Source organism: Choloepus didactylus, chromosome 17, assembly GCF_015220235.1.
Source record: "Choloepus didactylus isolate mChoDid1 chromosome 17, mChoDid1.pri, whole genome shotgun sequence".
NCBI classification, from domain to species: Eukaryota; Metazoa; Chordata; class Mammalia; order Pilosa; family Megalonychidae; genus Choloepus; species Choloepus didactylus.
In genome coordinates this window covers 64,001,041-64,027,939 of record NC_051323.1, presented here as the reverse complement: position 1 = coordinate 64,027,939, position 26,899 = coordinate 64,001,041, and the positions used below count along the sequence as shown (strand labels likewise).

The 26,899-nt window shown below is 38.5% G+C and overlaps 1 protein-coding gene and 2 pseudogenes across 9 annotated transcripts in view; all 3 read left to right on the top strand.

The window, feature by feature from the left end:
* The window catches only part of LIMS1 (LIM zinc finger domain containing 1), a 200,505-nt gene that overhangs the window by 153,434 nt on the left and 20,172 nt on the right, over positions 1 to 26,899 (top strand). For 6 of the 9 annotated variants that reach the window (XM_037806950.1, XM_037806951.1, XM_037806953.1 and 3 more), the window contains one exon: positions 11,962 to 12,121. In XM_037806950.1, the coding sequence (XP_037662878.1) occupies positions 11,962 to 12,121 (160 nt within the window). Of the gene's footprint in view, positions 1 to 6,883; positions 7,741 to 11,961; positions 12,122 to 26,899 lie in introns of those variants that run through there. The other 3 variants (XR_005212364.1, XM_037806955.1, XM_037806948.1) reach the window with 3 other exon arrangements.
* Positions 17,271 to 21,030, top strand: LOC119512336 (annotated as a pseudogene).
* LOC119512341 lies at positions 19,236 to 24,211 on the top strand (annotated as a pseudogene).

The window sequence follows — 26,899 nt, the reverse complement described above, 5'->3', positions numbered from 1 at the left end:
TGCCTGTGCTGATAGAGTTGGGAACTAATTTTAATAGACAAGGCAAAAGGTCATATTAATTACAACTCCATATCCTTTTCTGGCTGAACTTTGTCTATTTCCTCACTGTCTGTTGAGAGAAAACACAGTGAATTTGTCCTGGGAGCTGGAAAATGGAAAAGAACTGTCCAGCTCCATTATCTTCTCTTGCATGTCATGAGTGTTTGTTTTTAGTAGTCTAGGGAAATTCAGACTGTATTTTCCATTTGAGTGGGTTAGAGAATCACAGTGAAAAAATTCATTTTGCCATATGGTGATTTAAGCAGGCTATCTCAACACTTTGAATATCCCAGTATGATACAGAGGCCTTTCATTGAAGTCTGGGAAGCTGTTTTATTCCAGTAGTTATTGCCAAGTGCCTGGTTTAGCCATTTAGCATGCATATCTTTTTGTGGAATGGGGTAAACCGTTTGGTAGTACTGCCCTTTCCCTATATTAAAGTCCCATGTTTTAGCGGCACTTTTGGTCAAAATGTTCAGCTTGGCTTTTAAAAACCTCAAAATTGAAATATTTGGTAGTGATGGACATAGTCCAGTTGTTGCTATTTTAGAGAATTTTAATTTAAAAATACCGTTTTTTTTTTTAATGGCTGATTTTTTATTTTTGACAACTGTGCTCATGATTCTATCCAGGCTTTAAGTATTTGAACTCTTGGAAATGGCTACAGTTTTTTTGTATGGTAACTCTAAGTAGCTTATTTATCTTTGGCTATGTGTTATGTCAAAAGTGGAATTTGTTCTGGCTGAAATCATGGTGTTAGCTAGACTGATGGAATCTGAAGCTCTGCAAAATTCTTTACATGATTCTACAGTGGGCCAACTTAACATCAGATATGCCTTGTATGGTTTGGCACTTAACAAGCTGTCAGGTACACTCAGCCAGGGTCCCAGAACATGGCATAGTAGATCATTCAGTAAGTGATAGTAGGTGATCAAAAAATACTGGGTTTATGAAATATAAATCGCTCTTCTAGTATGGCTTTAAGGGACATTTGAGGTTCAGTCGTTCAGTCCTGTCCTGTGGGATTTTCCAAAGACCCACACTGGCCATGGTGATGAGGGGGGTAGATCAGATTTTAGAACCTTTTGGGAAGAACCCTTAGGGGAGTCTTGGACCTAAGGGAATCCTAGTTCTTCAGCCCAGAAAAGTGCTTGAAGATTTTTGCAGAAGCCACCGAAGAGGCCCACTATTTGAGCAGAACTGTTTTTTTTGGTATTTTTCTTAAAACAGCCTCCTATTCCACCTCAAGTGTTGTTCTGATGCACCATTGTTGTGGCAGTAGTAGCTTCAGTTTAGGGAGTTCAGATAAATATTTTTTCTCGAGGTTACAATCACAGTCTAAAAGGATTGTTTGCATTTCTTAGAGTGACATTATTAAGTGCCAAAAAAGATTTAAAAGTAACAAAAATGCCTATATATGAAACTTGAGCAGTGATGTTTATTTTGCCTTAAACTACCCCTTTGTCCTCTTGGAAAAATCACACACAACACCTTTCTTTTACCTCTGCTCTGTGGTAGCCTAAATAAAACCACAACAGACTGCCTCAGCCTGCAGAGTCCTTCTAGGAAAACAATGCTACCCCGCCTTTAACAGCCACGAGGTTCCTGGTCCTACTCAAGGCTCTTAGGAGTATACAAAACAATCCTGTTCACTTAACCCTGGAATCTGAACTAAAATCTGCATCAGCATATGCTTTCATAACGGAAGAAACCATGTATATCTCTAGGTCCACAGATGTATTCAACAGATAAATTTTTTCTACCCATGGTGGGCCGGACACTTCTTGAGTACGCTCTTAGGTCTGTTGCATCAGGAGCTCATAGTAAAAGTTCCATGTGTTCAGGAGTGTGTAAAATGATATAGATAAGTAAACAGTGGAATAATGTGAACAATTACTTCTTAAGCAGCTATAGAACCTTACCAGGATTGCTGCTAAAGAACAGGTAGTCCATTTGTGTTGTCACCAGGCAGCTGACATATCACAGCTTGCTTATTCTGACAGTTGCCATGGAGAGCACATCTAAGCTTTCCTTGTTTGCTTTAAACTCTCAATTTAGTTTCTTTGTTGTTTCCAGATAGGTAGCAAGTGTGAGGCACAGAGAACTTTTCTGCCCTGCGTTGCTTATATTAAGTATAAACTGATTAAGGGTCTTTTGCTCCTATATAGAGACTAATGGGAAGAAGTGTATTAGAAGATCTAAATCTTTCATGACCAATCTTTTCTTTCTTCAGAAACTTAGTTTCTCTCCTCCCTCCCAGCTCCCAGCTACAATGTTCCTTGATAATAAAAAGAAATAAAAAGAAGAAATAACAAGATCTGGCAAAACTTTAAACAAAGAAACAGCCACAAATTTGTCTTACATCCATATAAATGCAGTTCTGCTTCTTGATTAAGCAGTAAAAATATTTTCATAGTATATGATATGATGCCTTTGACCTTAAAACTGATTCCTATTAAGGTGACTTCTGTTGAAGAGTTCTATTTAAGGTGGTGTGTGCCAGGCACTCTCATTGGCATAGTTCCAGCTGCAAGTAGAGGAAACCAGAAAAAAAGGAAGGTCTCCTACTTGCTTCCTCTTGCACATTTTAGTCCTTAAATAGCAAACTTGAAGAGTTAAGAGAATTTTTACTAAATTGCTAACATTAATCTGATTTAGCAGGAGGACTCCATAAAACTGGCTTAGTGGAAGATGTGGAGCAGGTTAGTGGCTGATTGGGGTCAGATTTATTTCCTATTCAAGCCACAGTCCTCTGATAGCTCCATCAGCCAGTAAGAATCCTGAGCCCAGCTGTACTATGGCACTGTGGGGAAACAAAATATAGGCTAACAATAGTTTTTGCTTTATTTTAAACCTAATGTCTGATGAGGACCAAGAATCACATCATTCTTTTAGTAAACTCTTTAGTTTCATCAAAGGGGCAGTTAAGATTGGTAGAAGACACCCCTCAAAAAAAAAAAAAAAAAAGAACTTGTTTAGAAACTTTACTTTTCATTTTATACCTCTCTGTAGTGTTTGATTTTTTTCCCAAATAGATGTGTTGCTTTTTTTTTCCTTCTTGTTTATATGGATTTTCTGGGAGATTGAAATATTATCTGTGTATAAACTTAATACATCTGTACATAATAAAAATTGGGACCACGCACCTATTAGTACAGTTAAAATTTTAAAACAGTGATAATACCAAATGTTGGCGAGGATGTGGAGAAAATGAATTTTTCATACGCTGATGGTGGGAATGTAAAATGGTATAGGCACTCTGGAAACAAGTTTAGTCGTTTCTTAAAAACCAAACATCCATCTATTATATGACCCAGCAATTGTACTCCTGGGCATTTATCCCAGAGAAATGAAAACTTACATTCACGCAGAAACTTGTACTCAAATATTTATAACAGCTTTGTTTGCAGTAGCCAAATACTAGAAACTACCCAATTGTTCTTCAAGGGTGAATGGTTAAATAAACTGTGGTCTGTCCCTGCCGTGAAATACTACTCAGAAATTAAAAGGAGCAAATTATTGATATACTTGATGTTTTTAGTCAGGGTTCTCCAGAGAAACAGAGCCAATAGGAGATACCATTTACTGTTATTGGCCCACATGACTGTGGGGATTGGCAAATGTGAATTCCATAGAGCAGGCTGTAAGTTGGGAGCTCTGATGAAGGTTTCGATGAATTCCTCAGGAGAAGCTGGCTGGCTGAAGTAAACATAGATATTCTTTTTATCTGCTGAAATCATCAGTTCTCCCTGTAAGGCCCCCAGCTGATGGGATAAGACATCTCTCATTGCTGAAGGCAGTCTTCTTGGTTGGTTGAAGATATAATCAGTCATAGATGCCATCAACTGAGTAATGATTTAAATCCACAAAATACCCTCACAGTAACAGTCAGGCCAGTACATGGTTGATCAGACAACTGGACATCATAACGTGGCCAAGTTGACACATGAACTTAAGCATCACACTCAACAACATGGACGTATCTCAGTGGAATTATGCTGAGTGAAAAAAAGCTAATCTTAAAGGTACATACTGTATGATGCCATTTATATAACAGTCCCTAAATGATAAAATTATATAGATAGGTTACGGACTAGTATTTGTCCAACATTAAGGGTGAGGAGGGGGAGGGGCGAGTGTGACTATCAAGGGGTAGCACAAGGGAGAGCCTTGTGATGGGTGATGAAGTAGTTCTGTATCATGATTTTGGTGGTTACAGGAATCTACAAATGTGATAAAATGACATAGAACTCTACACACACATTGTACCAAAATCAGGTTCTTGGTTTTGTTATTGTACTAGACTTACATAAAACGTAATCATTGGGGGAAACTGGGTGTTCTAGTTTGCTAATGCTGCAGAACGCAGAACACCAGAGATGGACAGACTTTTATAAAACGGGGGTTTATTTCACCACACAGCCACAGTCTTAAGGCCACAAAGCGTCCAAGGTAACACATCAGCAATCGGGTACCTTCACCGGAGGATGGCCAATGGCGTCCAGAAAACCTCTGCTAGCTAGGAAGGCAGCTGGCGTCTGCTCCAAAGCTCTGGCCTCAAAATGGCTTTCTCCCAGGATGTTCCTCTCTAGCAAGCTTGCTCCTCTTCAAAACATCACTCACAGCTGCACTAAGTTCCCTCTCTTTGAGTCAGCTCATTTATATGGCTCCACCAATCAAGGCCCACCCTGAATGGGTGGGGCCATGCCTCCATGGGAATATCTCATCAGAATCATCACCCACAGCTGGGTGGGGCACATTCCAAGCAAATCTAACCAGCACCAAAATGTCTGCCCCACAAGACTACAAAGACAATGGCATTTGGGGGACACAATACATTCAAACCGGCACACTGGGTGAAGGGCATACGGGAACTTTCTGTAATATCTTTGCAATTTCCTGTTACTGTGTTTTTCTGTCTTTTCTAATATAGAAAATTAAACTATTTTTTAATAAAGAAAGATAATTAGTTACATTTTTAGGTCTCCTGTCATTTCAGAGTACTTGGCAGATGTAGTTAATTTACTCTTTCATTGCTTTTATTAGCTAAATCAAGATGGATTTTAGTAAACCTGGTTCATTCTTTTAGCAAATAGTTACTGAGTACCTCTCAAGTGTGAGGTTCTGTTCAATGTGCTGGGGATACAGATAAAAAGGTTACATTTTCGGCATGTGAAACAAGGCTAATGGATGATAAAGAATTTGTCCCCAGCCTTTCTGGATACTGTTTGAACTCAAGGGAAAGGGAAGTCTCCCAATCAGTACTTTAGTTTGCTGCCCTCTAGGTTGTGGTCTCCAAAGACCTCAGTGTCAATGGAATATTTTAAATTCTGATGAAGTTTACAGCAGGAGAATGAACCTGATTTGGAATCAGTGGAACTAGTATGGAATAAGAAATATAAAGACTATTGTAAGGAAAACAGAGGCTGATAGCTTCTGGCCTTAGAGGTGGACAGATTAACTCAATACGAAAGGTCATTGTAAACGAACAAGTTGGAAAGATTATTGTTGCAAACCTGATGGGGAAAAAGAGCCCATCTTTCTTTTTCACAAAGTCATTGTTTAATCTTCTTCCTGGGAGGGGGACAAGTCCCCATGTTTGTGGGATGGAAAAATTTAAAGATAATGAATATTGATTTTGAATTGTGAGAGGAGGAGAGTCTTAAGTAAGATAGAAATGTGAATAGAGAGCAGATAATCAGGTTAAGAGAAAAGGAGTATTCTTGGCAAAAAGCATGCATGGCTGCCCACCCCCTAACATGTGCAGTATGTTTCTGGCGTCAGAAGTTTGTCTCTTTGTCCCTGTCTGTCTTTCCTTCTCTGACACCTCTCTCTATTCCACATGGTCATGGTGTAAAAGCAAAAGAGAGATTGAGAGATAGAGAGAGACAGACAGACAGACAGACATACAGAGAAAGGTCCGTAGAAAGGAAACACTTAATACCATGAGGTTTTCTTTCCTATTTAAAAATGGTGTGTGATTCCTTTGTTCAATCATCCTCAAGCTTTGGTCCCACTGCCTTTGCCAGATCCATACTCTGAGATCTTTAGGATTCAGAGTGGAAAGACTTGGTCTCATTTTCTGCTTCTAGTTCCATTTTGTACTCACTTCCCAGTCTTTTCAAGTTAAATATCTTGCTCCCCAGTAATTATTTTTAGCCATTTTCTTACATAGAGGTTTAAAACAGGCTCTAGAATCAGGCTGTAGAACCTAGGTTTTAATCTTGGCTCCATCCCTACTGACTAATTATTTATATTCCCTCTGCCTCAGTTTCCTCATCTATAAATAATACCTATCTCATAGGGATATGGTGAGGAGTAAACAATGCAGTCATAAGCATTTATTTACCCTTAGATATTACTTATATTACTTATATTTATTACTAGAGAGTCTCAGCTGCATTTTGTCTCTTTGCTGGTTTCATTCCTACTTGCTGGTTTCTGCCGTTATTCAGTGTGCCCTTTGCCTTGTGCTCTAGATTTCTTTTTAAAGGTTTCTTTGGCGTTGTGATTTCGGTGGGATGGCACCCAGGAGGATTGGGGCTTGAGAAGGTTCTGAATACTTTTGTTGCACATGGTACATCACCACGACCATCATCATCATTGCTAAAGCTAATACAACTCTAAGGTGACAGTAGTCTAGAACAACTGTAGCAGGAATGCCAAAGCATTCTTTTTAATGAGTAGGACATTTAATGGGCATCCTTAGTCATGGTAGAGAACAAGAAACATTGGCTCACCTAAATTATGGGATTAGCCTGGGAAGAAAGAATTGTAACTAAACTCTTAGCTCTTTTCAGTTCCCGCTTAGGTCCATTCATTCAACCACATTGTTGTACTACTATTATATGGCAAGCACTAGGATAAATAAATGAAAGAGCAGCTCTTAATTTCAGGGACTCATAGACAAATGGGAGAAGGCCAATATAAAGGCAGATCTGGTGACTGTGCCTGGGAATTACGGGAGCACATAATTCAGGGAAGGTTTCTGATGTTCTTCAGATTGTACCAGTAGCATCAGCATCACCTGAGGGGCTTGTCAGAAACCCAGAATTTCTGGAGGCGTTGTACAAGCTCCACAGAGGATTCTTATGTACAGCAAAGTGGAGAAACACAGCATTAGTGTTGTTGAAGCCTGATTACAAATACCCAGGGCATGTGGCTGTTTTTTCCCTTTAAGTCCTACAAAGCAGCCCTCTATTGCTGTAATGTAGTATTTACAGCCAGTCCTACAGGAAGGCTGCTCCAACAAAGGCTTCCTTACTGCTGCGTGGAATGTTTTCCAGAGCTTCCAGAAAGCCTCAGCAAACCAGGACTGTTATGCCAGCGGAGCTGCTTGGCTGCCGGAGCTCTTATCTTGAAGCCTCAGTGGTGACCCTGGCAAGCCTGGCCGGCTGACACCCTGGAAATAGTGGGAGTGACCCTGGGCTGGGAAGCGGGGGCGTCCTGGATATTGTTTCTCCTGTGTCTGTGTCCCGCTGCTCTTTTCCCTGGGCTTCAAGCTCTCAAGTACCCAGGGATGGCATTCCCGGGCAGAGTACACCCTCATGTTATCCCCGAGAATGAAGAGATCCCGCAGGCGGTCCTCAACAATGTCCCCGAGACTAATGGGAATGAAGATGAGAGGGCTGTGTCCAAGCTGCAGCGCAGGCACAGTGACATACAAGTCTACAAGGAGTTCTGTGACTTTTATGCGAAATTGTAAGTGGCTCCTGCCTGGGGTTCTGCTCTGTCAGAGCTAGCATTCTCAGGCTCTCGGTTCACTAGCCATTTTGACGTGGCTAATCCTTTTTGTTTACTTTACTTTGGGTGGTATTTTTTCCAGGGTGATCTGGGGGCTTTCAGGGCTGCTCACAAGACAGCAGATTCTAAGATGCAAATGGGTTGGTTGCCTCATCAGGTGAAACTTCCTTGCATGAGACGAAATGCAGATGTGAAGGAAAATGCCACTGTTAAAGTGAGACTAAGAAAGCCTTCGTCTTCAACATAGGTTCCTGATAACAGTACAGACATTTTCATTATAGAGTCCAAAGAAGGGAGGTTTAGAATTTTCATTGCCAGGATTTATAATAGAAAACATTTATACTCTGAAACATCACAAAGACAAGGAATTTATAAACAAATACATTTTTATGTTTAACAATCAGCAATTTAAAGTAGGCTGTCTGGGTTTTATGATACAGTGTTGTCTCTAGGAAATTGAATGAATAAATAAGGGTGCTGTGTAACCAGCAAATCAATATATATAAGAATTTATGTATATGTGTGTGTTTATATGTATATAGATAGACAGACATGCTGTGAGAAAATTCTAATCAGCTAGTCTTTTTATGTTAAGTGGATTTTAGCAGTTTTTTAAAAATCAGAGCAAAGTAGCCTTTAGACCAACTCAAGTAAGATTGTTCATCTGATTTAAAATTGTAAACTTGGAATTATTGCTAATCCCAAATTTGTCAAGTAAGGCTCAAGGAGAAAGTAACTGACCTGCTTCTCTATTTCCATTAATCCATTCTGTGTGATATTGCAACAGATGTAATTTATCTTCACAACTTATCAATAGCTCTGTTTAAGAGTAATTGGGGAATTATCATTTTACTGTAACCAATATTTGAACTGCCTGGTGGACTCCCAGGATGATTTTTGGATTTACACATTGTTGTACTGTAAGTAAACCAGAAAATTTGTTCAGTATGCTATGATAAATGAAGCACTTGAATAACAGAAAGCTGACTGAATCCAAGCTATCTGTGGGATAACTAAATCATTTATGACTGGCCAATTGTGGAGATTTTTTACTAAATATTTTTACCTATACATATTTCTCCCACATATTTCTTGCCATCAACACTTTTTAGTAAAAATCCTTTTCTGAAAAATTAGCCAATTAATTATGACTAACAGTTATAACTGCAGATTTAATTCTGTGATACCATTCGTTACTTTTCAGAAGTAATGTCTTGTATGTAGTGTTAAGTATCAAGTCAAAAAATATTTAGTGCTACACTGGTGTTTGTGGAGGCAGTGTTCATGATTTGCAATGGGTGGAAGTGGCCAAAGGGAACACGGACTGAGAAACAGAATGGTGAACTGTGGTGTATGCATACAATGGAGTATTGAGCAACTACGAAAAGGAGTGAAGCTTTGAGGCACCCAACGAGGATCCTGTAGATAGCATTTTGAGTGAAGTACTTCAGAAACAAAGGCAAACACTATAACGCCTCACCAATATGGACTAACTACAATGTGTAAACTCAGAATTGAATCTGAGCGCACAGCCTAACAGGGAAACAATTATTGTAATGGTCCCTAGATGGTAAGCTCTTATAGCAGTCAAATCTATTCCTGAATTGTAATGGCTGTCTCCAAACTCAGAGATGCTGATCCCTTTGTGTATAACCTGATTGGGCTCTGGAACCCTGGGTATCTGTGTGACACCTGAAACTCAGAGCTAGAGGTTGGCAGATATGAATGTCAGTATTAGCGTATACAGCAATTGTTACCAAAAAAAAAAAACAAAAAAAAACTGAAAAAGAGCCCAGACTCCAATTAGAGATATGAATGAAGCAGATCTGGTTGAGACTAGGGCGAATTGGGTCAAAGGGTAAAGGTTGAAATTGACTGTGTGTTAAAATTTCAACTTCCATGTGAGACCAAGGGAAGAGATGTTTATTTGGTGTAGGATCTATATTTTCTAAACAGTATAACTTCTACAGTCAGTTTGTTCAAACACCACAATTACATTGAACTTTGAACAGGAAGTGAGATATGGTGAATTTGTATAGGTTTGAGTGAAATAGCAACACATCCCAAAGTAGTTTGGGTGAAGAATAAAAATACATATGCAGGGCCCTGCTGAGGAGCTGGGGGGAAATACGGAAGTTTTGGACTTCCTCACCAGGATTGTTGCTGATGTTCTCACAAACATTGAGGCCTGACAGCGTGGTACGCCGAGCCTTCTGTCTTGGGGCTTCCCGTTGTGAAGCTTGTTACTGCAAAGGAGAGGCCAAACTTGCTTATAATTGTGCCTAAGAGTCTCCCCAAGTGCCTCTTTGTTGCTCAGAGGTGGCCCTCTCTCTCTAACTAAGCTACCTCGGCAGGTGATCTCATTGCCCTCCCAGGGGTGTAAATCTCTCAATGCCGGATATGACTCCTGGGGATGAATCTGGACCCAGCATCACGGGATTGAGAACATCTTCTTGACCAAAAGGGGGATGCGAAATGAAACAAAATAAAGCTTCAGTGGCTGAGAGATTTCAAATGGAGTCTAGAGGTCACTCTGGTGGACATTCTTATGCACCATATAGGGAACACTTTTTAGGTTTTAATGTATTGGACTAGCTAGAAGTAAATACCTGAAACTATCAAAATTCAACCCAGTAGCCTTGACTCTTGAAGACGATTGTGTAACAATGTAGCTTACAAGGGGTGACAGTGTGATTGTGAAAACCTTGTGGATCCTGCTTTTTATCCAGTGTATGGATGGATGAGTAGAAAAATGGGGACAAAAACTAAATGAAAAATAGGGTGGGATGGGCGGAATTTGAGTGTTCTCTTTTACTTTTATTTCTTGTTCTTAATCTGATTGTTTCTGGTGTAAGGAAAATGTTCAAAATAGATTGGGGTGATGGATGCATAACTATATGATGGTACTGTGAACGGCTGATTGTACACCATAGATGGTTGTATGGTATGTGAATATATCTCGATAAAACTGAATTTAATTAAAAAAATATTTAGTGCTAAAGGGTCAAAAACAAGAAAGGAGGGGAAAATATAAACAATTCCTTTAGGATGGTGAGATTGTTGGTATTTCTTTCTGAAAAGTTTCTTCTAATTTCTTGTTTTCTTTTCCTTTTTTTGTTGTTAAAAGGGATATTTCTTTAAAAACATTTATTACATTGTTTCTCTAAAACGAGTTTATTTTTGCTGTTTGGTGAAATAACTATGCACTTGCCTTTATGTGTCTACCCAATTCCTAATTCTAACTATTTGAGTATTTGAATCTGAATATGAACAGTCTATAATACAGTGAGAATAAGCAGGCCAGTGGTTATCAAGCTCTTTGTGCTCAGCACTTCTTTACACTCTTAAAAATGATTGAGAACTCCAAAAAACTTCTGTTTATCAATAGTTACTGTACAAAAAATTAAAACATAAAAATTTAAAATATTTATGAATTCATTTAAAATTAACAGTGAACTCATTACATGTTAACATAAATGTTTTTTATGAAAAATAACTATTTTCCAAGACAAAAAAGTTTAGTGGAAAGAATGGCATTGCTTTACATTTTTGCAAACCTCATTGTCTTAATAGAACACAGATTGCAACCTGTTACAATATTTTGCTTTAGATGAAATAAATGAAGAAAATATGGCCCCTCCCTGATCAGATTGGAAAAGGGAAGGCCTTGTGGACCCCCGAAAGCGTCACAGTGACCCCCACACTTTGAGAGCTGCCAACCTTTAAGTGATAATGAATCAGGTCATTCCAGAATGTTCTCATTTTCCAGCTTTTTTGGAGTTCTGCTATTAAGATCATGGAGGATTTGGTGAATCTTTCAAGAGGGTTTAGAATTAATAATAATGCCTTACATTTGAGTAGCATCTTCTGGTTTCCAAAGTGAATTTATATACTTTTTTTCTTATTCCATCCTCAAAACAGTATATTTAGCAAGAGGGATGCCATGTTAAAGAAAGACAGAATCAAATCAGGAGGCCCTGACAGAACCTAAGATGCTAGGGTAAAGAGACTGGAAGAATTTGAGATGGAGGACTTAAGACACAGGCAAGAAATAGGGCTTTATATTTAAAATAGGATTTTTATGGTCAGGTTGAATTTGCTCCTCAGTTCTTCGTGTTGTTTGGTCTCAAATCTGAGAAAAGCCTGACTCCGTGACTGCCTTCCCCTTGTGTGTTGCAGCAACATGGCAAACGCCCTGGCCAACGCCACCTGTGAGCGCTGCAGGGGCGGCTTCGCACCCGCTGAGAAGATCGTGAACAGCAATGGGGAGCTGTACCACGAGCAGTGTTTTGTGTGTGCTCAGTGCTTCCAGCAGTTCCCAGAAGGACTTTTCTATGAGGTGAGTCAGCCTGAGCAAAAGCAGAGGGGCCTCTCTCTTCCCTTCCTTCTTTTTGAATGCATCTTTCTTCACTTTAAATTTCAGTATCAAAGATTGTATTGAGGTAGCAGATACAGTGCCCGGTGTTTGACACCTGCCTGGGCAGTGATGTCATATATGTGGAAAATAGGGGCAATGGCCTACAGGGGATTCCCTAACCGATCCCACCATTTATACCTGTTCGATCCACCTCCCCATTTCAGAACCCACAGTCCTCTGCAAACTATAGTGCCTGTCACCTACTCCACAACTTTCACTGACTAATTCCACCCTGTCTGTTGCTTTTACTAACCCATATCCCCTCATCAAATTCCATGTTGCTTTTTTGGTGGTTCCTATGGTGATTTGGAATTATTCTCAGATTGTCTTATTTTCCCAGAGCTCTCTACAGAGTGGGTTCTCAGGAATTGCTTCTTGGGTAGAGAAGAAATGTCAAAGAGAGGCAGCTAGATTTCTCTGACCATCAGTAGGGCTTCCAAACTTTTATTTTCTAAAGAGGATCACGTTTGGAAACCAGTGATTTGGGGTGATAACACAGTCCATGTGTATCTTATACTTCTTCTGTGTATGTTATATTCCTTTTCATTTTACAGACACTTGTTTCTCTTGATCCTTGGGTGTTACCATGTGCTCTACACTTCCTTTGTATTTATTCTCACCATTACTGAAACATCTTTCTCACATTACATGAATATTTGGGGAGGGGGTGTCTTGGGAGGCTGACCCCATGCTGTAAATGAAGAGGAAAAGTGATACATGTGTGCGTGTGTGTCTGAGAGGTAAATTAACTAGATAATTTACTTTCATCAACTTACTCTTTACATATTTGTATATAGAGAGTTTATGTGTGTTTTTGTGTAATATATGTATGTAGGATTATGTTATAACTAGAGATGGTTGCTCTTTGATTTCTTCTGGCTAGGAGGTTTTTTTAAATTTCCTTTTTACAAGCCATTAGTGAGGAAGGAAGGGTAGTTTTTACAGGTCATTAATAAGTCAATTGTTTGGCACTCAGGCAGCATTTTCCCATAGAGACATATGCCATATGTGGTTGTGAGGGTCCCAGGCCAGTCCACAGAAAAGCTATTTAACCCATCATGGGTACATATGTACAGTAACGTAATTATGGGGAATGACTTTAAGAGTTTTGGTTAGAGAATGTGTTTTTATTTGCTAATACACATTTACTGAGCTCAAACTATGTGCAAGAATCACGTGTTCCCTACAACAAAAGCCTTACCAGTAAAAACAAGAATTCTTTCCCTTCATTTCTTCCTATCTCCTTCCCTGGGCAGTGGACATCTCTTTTTTTTCTTTTTTTTGTCAAGGGTGATGGCTTTTGGAATGGGAATGGTAAGTGACAGTTATAGGGGCTAGTGGCAGGAGAGGTGCAAGAGGGAGGAGAATGGGAGAGGGCTTTAGTGGGGTGTGAATGGTGGCCTCTGGGTTAGAGATCCTGGCTGGAGTTGTGGGTAATGAGGAAGGTGGCGACCAGAGGATGTGGTCTGAAGTCTTGAGGAAAAAAAAAGGAGATCCCTGGGGTCTGAGGCACCAGGAAAAAAGGGGAATTTCCTACATTATTGGTGGTGGGGTGGGCAGTTACTCATTTTGGGTGAAAGGACCTAAGGAATTGCTTCTGTTGAGTTGTGTCAAAACAATCTAAAAATCAACTGCAAGAATGGAGGCATGCCAGGACTGTGGCAGGGAGTGAGAAAATACTGCCAGAGCACCTTTAAAGGAATCACAGAAATCAGCCTCTAGAGGGAACATTAGTCTTCACATTGTGAAAACCCCTTTTTACCCACCTACCCCCACTCCCCCCCCCCTTTTCTTTTGAGGCCCAGAGGTAAAAAAATGTCCTTGATAATACATTGGTTTCTGGCATGATTAGAACCTGTTTTGGTCTTCTAGTATCCAATAAAGTATTTTTTGCCTTACACATTATTTTTAAAATGTAAGGTATTTGTACTGGAATGGGTAATTACGGCAAAGACCTCAGGAAAGATTCCAGAGGTGTAAAAGAGAAGAACTCAAAGAGAGAGAGACAGATCCTGTTTTTCCAAACATATTTCTTATTTCTCTGGGCTGCTAATCCCAGAGAACACCTTAGAGCTCCAGCCCTCCTTCGCTTTCTTTTTCCTATTTTGTTCTTTTCCCTGCCACTTTGGGATTAACCAGCATGACAGCCTGATAAACTCATGGTTCCATATTTGGGTTCTGTAATCTGCAAAGCCGTTTGTGCTTAGTCAGAGGGAAAGGCTCTATAACAACCTTGAGTAGTGAGGAATAAAGCATGACTCATACTTGCTCTCCTGCCCACTCCCCTTTACTTCTAGACTATAAATACTCTCCCTGGGTTTGTCTGATATTATTCCAGAAGATTTTATGAATACCATTAATGTGCTTTTGGTTTAGCTTTAGCTTTCTTGGGCCCTAAAGGAGATTGCTATTTTGACTACAAAGTTTACCATTAAAACCCTTCTCAGGCCAGGGATCTGTAAAACAGCACATGGAGAACTTTGCTTTTGGTTGAATATTAGAGAAAAAGCTATCTAAGTCTCCCCAGAAACAGTCTACATTTTTAGTTATGCCCAACAATAAATTGTTTTCCAGAAAAGGAAGCCTGAAAACTTACCTATTTTGATTTCCATTTGAGATAGGACTTAGGTGCTGATTCAGTTTTGGTAATTAGTAACAAATGTATCTTTTCCACTTGGTACTTCATCCCTCATTTCCACAGTCCTTCTTTCTTTTCCCTAGCAGACTAGCTATAAAGCCTTTTAGGTGGGTTCTCTGCACTCATTTTCCCTTTGAAAATGTGATTTACTTTTCCTGTGGAACTTCCTGCTACTTTGGATCAGAAGACCAGGGCATTCTTCCACTATGGCCACAAAGGCAAAACTAGAATTAGACTGTTGTTTCCTACCCACTCATTAGGATGTTGTCTGGAGATAAGCTGATTGAGCACAGGTATTTCTGGCTCGTTTGCAATTCCACTGAAGAGTGATATAGCAACAACCAGGATTATTACTCTTATTGGTCCTTATTCAAGATGAACTTGAATCCCACTGGATTATGTGGTTTAAAAAGTGAATGTAAAATCTGTCTTTAAGATTGTAATCCATTACCACTGAAGAATGTAAGGTAGAACTTACTGTTTTCTTTGTGCTCTGCAACTTCTATCATCAATAAGAACTCTTTTACTTTAGGTGTTTCTTATTACAGGACATCATTAGTGGTGTTTTCAGCCTAATCCCATCTGTTTCATTTCATTTATCTTTATCTTCCCTGAGTTTACACAGCACTATATTTATACCTTTAGTATGGAGATCATTTGTCACTTTTTATTAAAACTGTTTATTTATATGCTTGTGTTATCTAACTTCTTTCAGTTGCAAGGACTGTCCTACTTAGACATCTTTAGCACTTGTTACAATATTTGATGACTAATAAGTGCTTAATAAATACAGTGATACATATATAGTACTTGGATGACTCATTCAGGTATAGACCTGTAAAATAAAATGCTAATAAATTAACTAGGAACCAGGTCTAACATTTTCTAACTTAAGCATTTGTAGGCTGTACTTCAAATTTGTGGTGTTCTTACCCAACTCTTGCCATGAGATTGTTTATCTCATGAATGTTATCCATGTTTTTTCTTGCCTGTATGCAAACAGATAAGTGGGGAAAAAATGCATTCTCAGGTGGTAAGCAGAAGATTCCATTATGAGTAGAAATCCTGAGCCATGATGTGTTTTGAGTACCACATATGTGGAATGCTGACTTGTTATATAGGTTCGAGCCAACTTGGCTTTATTGAATGAACTTACTTTTTTTTTTTTTTTTTTTTTTTTTTAATATTTAAAACCTGCAGAAATGTTCAAAGAATAGTACCATGAACATCATATACCCTATACACCTGTCATATGCACACATACACACACTACGCATTTTCTCCAAACCATTTGGAAGTAATTGCAGACGCATGACACTGAATGAAGTTAATTTGACATTTGCAACTGAATGCTTGTGAGGATGATTCATATGTGACTCTCGTGTGTGTGTGTGTGTGTGTGTGTGTGTGTGTGTGTAGCATGCACAGTGGGGGAGGGCAGTGAAGGAGTCATAGTTAAGAGATGGTTTGGGGGGACTGGAATTCCTAAAATGTTCCGCTACTGAGTGACATGTTATATCAAACTTGAGTTTTAATATAATCACTTTTGGTAATTGGAGTATTAATTCTTGAATTAAAACTTTCTTCCCAGTTTGTTTAAATGGCTCAAATAACTTTAAACTCCTGTTAGAAGTAAGTCATTAAGTCCAACCCAAAGGGAGAGGAATGAAGCTTTATTTCTTTTCCTTTTAAGGTCTACTCTTGGAAATAGAGTTTAAATGTGAAAGTTTCTCAGTCTTTCCACTTCTTTCATGACCTTGATACCTGGAAAGAGTAGACTAGTCAGGTACTTTGTAGAGTGCAGTATTACTGTACAAAAGGAGTAGTAGTATTTTGTCAAGTTGAAGTGGGAAAAAAATAGCACATTAGCTTATTTAGTACCAGAGCTTCCTATTTCAGAACATTCTTATGAAATATAAAAGCAAAAACTTGTTGCATGTATTAAACTGCACTAAGTATATAATACTTTGTAGAATCATTTCTTTAATCCATAATCTTTTGTCTTTTGTTTATTGAAAAAAAAAAAAGTACTGCTCACTTAGATGCTTTATCCTCAGAGTTGCTTCTGTATTTTTCTCTTTAATACTCAGTATCACTGATTCAGCTCAGCAGATACCTTTTTGCATCTGTGATGTGCAGAGCTCCCCAGTAGTTGCTATATAGACTGCTGACAGTGTAGTAGATTTAAATTCTGAATCCTTTTTGTGATTTCGATAGTAGCAGAAAAGAGGGGCCTACAGTGGTCATGATGTGGTCTTCAGCAGGTTAAGGGCAGTGTTTATACCTCTGTTACCTGCTTATCAAGTGATCCATTTTCATTAGAAAGAAAATGTGAAAATATATCTCAGGGGGATTAAGTGTGCTCTTGTTAAGATCCTTATCTGAAAATCTGAACTGGTCTGTCTTCTGTGAAATGTTGTGAATGATATTTACTCATTCATTTATTGATCCTTTCAATAAATTATAATCCATTCAACAAAAATTGATAGTATTAATTAAGTAGTTATAGTGATATATTCTAGGAATAGAATGATAGACAAGCTAGACACAGTCTTCAAAGAGTTTATAGTGTAGTGGATTAGACTAGACTGGCAGAAGTCAAATCATTGAAAATTAAATAAGAAAACCTCACAGAATTAAGATTGGTTGGAAATAGCAAAAAAGTTAAAGCTACCTGACAGATTTTTTCTACTGAAATTTGAAATAGGTAATGTTTAAAATCCTTTAGGTCTGTGCCTTTAAAGGAAAAGAAATAAAGCTTAATTCCCCTCCCTTTGGGTTGGACTTAAATGGAAGATAGTAATTAAAAAAATAATTATGTGGTTTTATAGACTGTTAATACACATATCTACCACAACTCTTAGCATAGTGCCTTGATCTTAGAGGGTATTCTTAGTGTTTGTTGATATCAACTGACAGAAACTGTATTCTAAGATATAGTAGGAAGTATACATCCATAGTTACTACTTTTCAGACCCTCTATATTTTTCTCGGACTTGTGGGGCAAGGGATGGAGGGTGGATTCACTTTACTGTTACGTGGTCCGAAAGGAACCCAATAATACAAGACCAATGTCATGGCCCCACATCCGATAGAATTACCTCTTTGTGTTAAAATGAGCAATTCTAAGTAAAGTCATATCATGTGTTGGCAGTGAAGCTGGGCTTAGGTTCATAGTCCCGTATTATTTTTCAGCCATGGTTTTTAAGTTCTGATGGAAACCCACAAAATCTTAGAAAAGCTTAGAAAGGCAAAGATAATTTAATAATTCTAGATAATTTTCTCTGTTGCTCTGCCTAAGAAAGGTGGTGTGATATGGAGGGTAAAACACAGGCTTTGGGGGTCAGATAGACTTGGGTTTGAATCCTGGCTCCACAGTTTACTGATTCTGGCACAAGTTATTTAATCTTTCTGACTTTCAGTCTTCTCTAACAAGGAGATAATTAAGCCTGTCTCATAGGGTTATGAGTTTGAACCAAGGTAGCTTGTAAAGCACCCAGTTATTTAGCCCCCTCCTTCCTCCTTTCCCTGATAGATACTACTTTGAATAAGTAATGCTTGCACACACTAAACCACAGTTTCTCGTCCTCAGCACTATTGACATTTTGGGCCAAATAATTCTCTTTGTGGGGCTGTCCTGTCATTCTAGGATATTTAGCAATGTCTCTGGTCTCTGCCTACTGGATGCCAGTAGTGCTCCCCCTCACCCCTATCATGATGAACAAAAATGTCTCCAGACATTGCCAAATGTCCCTTGGGAAACAAAATTGCCCTGGATTGAGAACCACTGTACCAAACAAAATGAGGGCACACCTGTCAAATATGTTATGCTCTTGAGGATGCTGATAGCAAGTCAGTCCTAGGTAGGAATGTTCCCCAAGTTATTTAGGTAAAGGATTACAAACAAAACCCTTTTTTTCAGTCCCATATCTAACAGGTTGACTGCAGTCAGAGTTAATTTTTATGTCTTAAATTTAATTAGAAAATATTTCTAGAAATAATTCACTTGAGAAAGACCCTTGAGAAAACATGTTTTTTTTCTTGTTTAAATGAACATAAGAGAAGATAAAATTAATCTCTCAAACATTTGTAATGAAAATACTGTCATCTTCACTTAGCAGAAAGTAAGGTATATTTTATATGTGGTAATTAAAACTGGTTTCCCAAATTGAAATTCAGTTTACTCTATTCAAGTATAGGCAACTTTGTAGAGTAATTCTATTCCTGCATTTTATCCTAAAATACATTTTCTATTTTTCATGATAAAAATTATCTTTTAATTGAAATCTGAATCAGAAGATAGCTGTTCAGGGTAATAATAAAAGCAATGTGGGCATATGACAGAGGAGGTGGCTATAACAGGAACCCAGACAAAAAAGTTTCCGGGGAGAACAAGCTGCAGAGATGAAGGTGAAGATGCTGAGCCAGAACCTGGACAACTATGTCTGTGAAACAAAGTTGGACTTACAGAGGGTTCCAAGAAACTACAATGCTACCTTGTATCCTTTTGAGGTCCCACAAAAAATAGGTAAGAACTTTAAATGCTACCAAACTGGAATAGGTATTTGCAGAACCATTCCTTGCTTCCCTAGTTGGTCACCAAGATGGAGTCATTTGCTTGGCCAAGCATCCAATGAGCCTGGCTATGTCCTTTCTGGGACATGTGATAGGTTAGAATTTGGAACTTGACTAAACAAAAATGAACATTTACAATACAAGCAGACCCCAGCTGTCCTTAGCAGTGGCATGTGTCATGCCTCCACGCCACGCTTGCGATGTTCCCTCTGCTGCATTGCGTGCCCGATGCCCTGGGCTCTGCCATCGCCGGCCTCTGCACTGCCGCGCCCCCGCAGCCGCTCCGGCAGCAGCTGCAGCCGGCGCCCCGGCCATGTACCCGGCCTTCCGGGCTGCTCAACGTGCACGCGGGGCGACTCGTGGGCCCGGCCTCCTGCAGGCTCGCGGGCCCTGCAGCTGTTGTTGCAGCGCGCTGCACACTGAAGGGGACAAAGCTTTCATGGAATTCCTGAGTGATGAGATTAAGGAGGAGAAGAAGATCCAGAAACGTAAGTCCCTCCCCAAGATGTCTGGAGGTTGGGAGCTGGAAGTGAACGGGACAGAAGCTACATTAGTGCAGAAAGTTGTTGGAGAAAAGGTCACTGTCACTTTCAACATTAACAATAGCATCCCACCCACATTGGACGGAGAGGAGCCCTCACGAGAGCAGAAGGCTGAAGAGCAGGAGCCTGAATTGATGTCAACTCCCAGTTTTGTGGTTGAAGTTATGAAGAATGATGGCAAGAAGGCCCTTGTGCTGGACTGTCACTATCCAGAGGATGAGGTTGGACAAGAAGAGGAGGACGAGAGTGACATTTTCTCCATCAGGGAAGTAAGCTTTCAGTCCACTGGCGAGTCTGACTGGAAAGACTAATTGTACACTCAGCACAGATTCTCTGGACTGGGCCTTGTATGACCACCTAATGGATTTCCTTGCTGACCGAGGGGTGGGCAACACTTTTGCAATGAGTTGGTGGAACTCAGCACAGCCCTGGAGCACCAGGAATACATTACCCTTCTTGAAGATCTCAAAAGTTTTGTTAAGAGCCAGTAGAGCAGATACTGAAAACCGTTTTATGGCAGGCTTTGGCCAGTGAACAAAACCTATTCTGAAGGCCATAAATAATACGTGCTTTGAAATGGTTATCATCCTAATATCATGGAAAATTTTTCAAATTTAAATTATTTCTATTGCACTCTTGTTTATTATTCATTTGTTCCTTCTCTACAAAACTTTTATTTCTAGGTTTTTGTATGACATAATGATGGAAAATAAAATTAGTTTCTCTCCTCCCAGGTGGTTTCTCTTTTCTATTTCTACTCCTTTCCCTTCAACCTGCATCACAAAACACCCAGAGGAGAGACATTTGAAAAGTATTTAATACAAAATAAGTTATAAATAACAGGTGTGTATATACAATATGACAAGCACATGAAGGTTTTGTATGAGGAATATGTACTCGCTTTTGTAGGACTTCTTTTTTTTACTATTGGTGATAACAAAACTGTGAAGCACTGGAAAATAGATGGACCAGGCTATGGAGAAGAGGAAGAGGCACTGCAAACAGCATCAGGAAGGACAGTGTACACCGGAATTGATCATCACTGGAAAGAATGTGTTTTGCCACATGAGGACAGAAAGTGGAATTTGGCATGAGAAAAGAACCGATCCTATATGTTCAATGATCTGGGAATTTGACAATGTAAATAGTGTTAAATTCAACCTTATTGAGACATTTTTCTTGGAAAGATGTGCTTCTGACAGGAATATAGTATCATATGATATGAGACAAGCTACTCCTGTGAAAAAGATGATCTTAGATATGAGAACAAATACAGTCTGTTGGGACCCTATGTAGAACTTCATTTTTACTGTAGCAAATGAAGATTACAGCATATATACTTTTGATATGTAGGCACTTGACACTACTGTAAAAGTACATATGGATCATGTATCTGCAGGGCTGGATGTGGAGTAATGTGGAGTACTCTCCTGCTGGGGAAGAGTTTGTGCCTTCTAGTTTTGATAAATCTATTGGAATTTTTCCTGTGGACAAAGATCGAAGCATGGAAGTTCATCACACACAGTGAATGCAGCATGTAATCTGTATAAAATGGACTTCTGACAGCAAGTACATTATGTGTGGATCTGATGAAATGAACATTAAACTGTGGAAAGCTAATACTTCTGAAAAGTTGGGTGTGCTTACATCACGAGAAAAAGCAGCGAGAATTATAATCAGAAGTTGAAGGAGAAATTTCAGCATCATCCTCAGATAAAACGTATAGCTCATCACTGACATCTACCAAAATCTGTCTACAGCCAGATTCAGGAGCCGCACATCATGAGAGAAGTACATCAGTGAAAGGAAAGGAATTTAAACATGGCAAGCCTGGATCTGTGCCGATTGTGTCAGAAAAGAAGAAACACATAGTGGCATTGTGAAATAATATTTGGTATTCATTCCCATCCTAATGTATAATTATTTATTATATTTGGATGTGTAAATCCTACAAATAAAAGTACTGGCTCTAGTTTAATATCAGACATTTCAGTTATATGTGTAGAACTTCATCATTGTTCATTTAGCGACCCTGAAAAATGGTCCTTAAAGGTGACCCAGTTGCCACTAGCTGACATTCTGTACTTTGATCTGTTTTCTTATTTCATTGGAGAATATAATACTTGTAAACTAACTTAATTTTTGCTGTTGGGAATTGCAGTTATACTTTCTCTCTAATCTGTTTATTATATAGTAGACATTATACATTTGAATTTACATTTAAGACCAAACATCTCTTTGTTATATTGGTTTGGATAATGATTGTCCATGATTCTTTCTGTGATTCCACATAACATTTAGAACTGTCAGAACTTGTTTCAGCTGAATTTATTTTCTGTGCTTTATATATATGTAACTTTTTGAGACTTTAAAAGATGATTTGCCTTGTTCATGTAACTTTTATAAATAATAATTTAATTTGTGGTCACATAAAGATAATAAAACATCCTTTTTCTCAGCCCCCCAAAACTAAACAAAACAATGTGAACCTGTTAAAACAACAACATGGTATTACTTAAACCATTGTGGGTTAAGATGCTCCTTCCCAGTTTCTCTCGAAGGCAGGGCTCAGATGTCTTATCTCACTTCATATTCCTTCACCTTGCCTGAAATGTAGTGCTTGATACATGAATATGTGCCATATAATTGCTAATTTTAGATGTGTTTATTATATATTTATTTTAATTCCTGAAATAACTACCATTAAACCCCTATTGTGATCTAGGCACTGTACTAGGTGTTGTATAAACTTTGTTGTTTCTCTTTTCATTAATTCTCACACTCACCCTGCAAGTTAGAGATTATTATTCCCAACTTATATATGGCAAATTTGAGGCTCAGAGACCTTGTCCAAGGTCAACTGTTCAGTAAGTAGTAAAGTCAAGATTTTTATTTCAGGTTTCCTTGTCTCCAAAAGCTACATTCTCCTCCAGTATGATGCCCTGCCTCTCACTGAAATTTAAGTGGTTCCTTAGGAATATTTTATAATTCTGGCAGATAATGCTGTCTTGTATGTAAACCACCACTGCTGCTAATCATTCAATAAATACTTATGGAAAGCCTACAATGTATGGCGTGTCCTATAGGCCACACTCTGTCTTGGTTCCATGATTATGTAGTTATCAAAAAGATTTCGGTAACACTTGATAGCTTTCATGGCTCTTTTCATCATTTTCAGACCAGGAAATTTATAGAGAGAGCATATAAACATGTAAGTTATATATGAACACTGATTTTTAAATGTTACATTGTAATTATCTTCAAAGAAAAATGCATTTTAATTAGTGATGGCTTTCATAAATTATCACTTATCTCCAATCGTCTTCTGCAAATGAAGAAATATTTGTACAATGAGCAAGTCACTGGTGGCATGAAAAAGCTGATTAATGCCATTTCCAATGAAAATACCCATTTAACCCAGAGACCCTAACTCTGCCTACAGTGGTTCCTAAATCTAACTTTGTGACATCCAGTGTTATCTCCAATAAAAAGGAGTTTCTTAATTTTTACTCCAAGAAATACTTTAGGAAATGAAATGGAATCAATGGTTACAGAGTGATATAATTAAAAAAAACATTACAGATCAGTGGATGGGACGAACCAAGGACCCAGGACTTGGTGTGCAGCCATTTTCAATATGAGATTGTCCACACTTAGTGACTGGGTTCTCTGTTGATGCTTTGGATTTCTTTTTTTTCCCCTCCTTAGTGTGAATTTCCCAAATGTGTCCTTTTTTCCCTGTCACAAAATGCATAACAGGAAAGACCCATTTATGATGAGTGATTTAGTGGAAAGATGTTTTACAAAGAGATTTCTTCACTCATTTCCTCTATACTGTATCCTGATTGTTCAGGAAGGCTGAAACCTGAGAATGGAGGACTGGTTGGGGGGAAACTTTCCAATTAGATGAGGTGTTTATCCACTGACCCAGTCATTTCAAAGCAATTCATGACAAACTAGTGTAAATCATCAAAGTGAAGATTTTCAACATTTGTGCTTGGTTTGAAATGAGACCATCAGCTAAATTTCCAACTGTGCTTTCTCTAAAGCAGTAGAATTCTCTTTTTCCCCAAAAGGAATCTACACAGAACTCCAAAACAGTTAGAAGCAGAGCTATTCGTGGTTGGAATTCATCTTCCTCTCGTTGAACAACCCCTGTTTGCCATAAGTGTTGGGACCCTAGGGTTCCTAGGACTTTTGTTTAAACACTACTAATTTAGAGTATTAGTATTTCTTATAGGCTTATTGTATTCTTTGTTTTATACCAGTTTGCAGATGTAATTTTTAGTTATCTAGAAAGGTAGTATTTATTGAGTTTTTTTTTTTAATTTTTAATGCAATTTTATTGAAATATGTTCACATACCATACAGTCGTCCAAAGTGTACAACCGATTGTTCAGTTTCATCATATAGTTGTGCATTCATCACCACAATCAATTTTTTGAAACTTTTCATTACTCCAAAAAATAAAAATAAAAATAAGAATATGAATAAAAATAAAAGTAAAAAGGAACACCCAAGACATCTCATACTCCTTTTCCCCCCATATTATTCATTTACTTTTTGTCCCCCTTTTTTCTATTCTGTCCATACACTGGATAAAGGGAGTGTGAGCCACAAGGTTGTCATAGTCACACAGTCACACCATATAAGCTATATGGTTATATGATCGTCTTCAAGAATTAAGGCTACTGGATTGAAGTCCAACAGTTTCAGGTATTTCCTTCTAGCTGTTCTAATACCCTAAAAACTGAAAAGGACTATTTGTATAATGTATAAGAATAACCTCCAGAATAGCCTTTCGACTCCATTTGAAATCTGTTAGCCACTGAAACTTTATTTTGTTCTATCTGTCTTCCCCCTTTTGGTCAGGAAGACTTTCTCAATCCCATGATCCCAAGGCCAGGCTCACCCCTGGGACTCATGTCCTGTGTTGCCAGGAAGATTTACACCCTTGGGAGTCATGTCCCATATAGTGGGGAGGGCAGGGAGTTTATCTGCAGTGTTGGCTTAGAAAGAGACAGGCCAGATCTGAGCAACAAAAGAGGTTCTCAGGGGGTGACTTTTAGATAATTAGCCTCTTCTTTGCAGTAACAAGCTTCATAAGGGCAAGTCCCAGTCTTGAGGGTTTGGCCTACTACAATGGTAGTCCCCAATGCTTGTGAGAATATAAGGAAGTCCCCAGGTGAGGAAGTTTAATATTATCACATTTTTCCCAGTCCCTCAAGGGGCTTTGCAAATACTTTTTATTCTCTGCCCAAATTGCTCAGGGATGTATCGGGTTTCACGCTAACCTGTACACACAACTGGATCTCACCCCCTATTCAAGGTTCCATGTAATTACGGTGTTTGAATAAACTGACCATGCAATGTAAATTATATAGCATGCTACAGAAAATATAGGTTTTGCACCAAATAAACATCTTTTCCTTTGGTCTTACACAGAAGTTGAGGTTTTAGAACACAGTCAATATCATCCTTTTCCCTTTAGTCTGGTTTACCTTAGTTCTAATCAAGTCCATTTCGTTCATATCTCTGATTGAAGTCTGATCTCTTTTTCAGCTTCTTTACCATTTGCTGTATGGCATAGTGCTCACATTAATAGCTGCCAAGCTCTGGCTCTGAGTCTCAGGTGTCATACAGATACCCAAAGTTCCAGGGACCGACCAGGTTATACACAAACAGCTCAGCATCTCAGAATTTAGAGATAACCATTACAACTCATGAATAAATGTGACTGCTGTAAGAGCTTATAATCTGGGAACCTTTACCATAAGCCTTCCCCTGATAACCTATGCTCTCAGATTCAATTCTCAGAGTTTGCATGTTATAGTTAATCCATATTAGTGAGGTGTTATAGTGTTTGTCTTTTTGATTCTGGCGTATTTCACGCAATGTACTGTCCTCAAGGTCCATTCACTTAAGTGCATAGCTCACAACTTTGTTTCTTCTTGCTGCCACTCAGTATTTTTAAACAGTTTTATTCACACAGCATGCAATCCATCCTGAGTAAACAATGATTCCCAGAATGATCACATAGTTATGCATTCACCACCACAGTCTATATGAGGATATTTCCATTTCTTCTGCAAAGAAAGAGGAAAAGGAGAAAACAAAATGAAGAATAAAAATATAAAAGAAAAATTAAAATAAAATAAAATACAATGAAAAGGTCAGACAATAACACCACCACCAAGAATCACATGTCACTCTCTTATATCCCCCTCTTATAGGCATTTAGCTTTGGTATATTGCCTTTTTTACAATTAATAGAAGTGTCTTAGAATGTTACCATTATCTATAGACTCTAGTTTGCATTGATTGTATTTTTCTCCTATGCCATCCAATTTTCAACACCTTGCAATGTTGACATACATTTGTTCTCCCTCATTTAAAAACATTCTTATGTTTGTTCACTTAATCACCATCATTGACCACTCTAGGTTTCACTAAGTTATAAAATCCCAGTCTTTATCTCCTATCTTTCCTTCTGGTGTCATACATGCCCCTAGCCACCTTCTTTCAACTGTACTCACACTCATATTTGTTCAGAGTACTTTACAATATTGTGCTACCATCACACACTATTATGTTATCCTTTCCATTTCTGGATCTATACAGTCAATCCTGTTTAACCTTCTGTACTCCTTCAGCATCAAATGCCCGATCTCTAACCTCTTTCTATTCCTGATAACCTGTGATCTCAACTCTCAAATTTAACTCATCAATATTAGTTCATATTCATGAGACCATACAGTAGCCTTCCTTTGTTTCTGACTAATTTCACTCAACATAATGTCTATTTCTACCATTTTGTCTTTTGGATTTTATATGTCATATCTTAGTTTATTTTTATTTTTTTCCTCTCTCTTTTTCTCCTTACTGATAGTCTTCATTTCTTCATTCTTCTCCAAACCTCTCTCTCCTGTCTTTTCCTATCTGCCT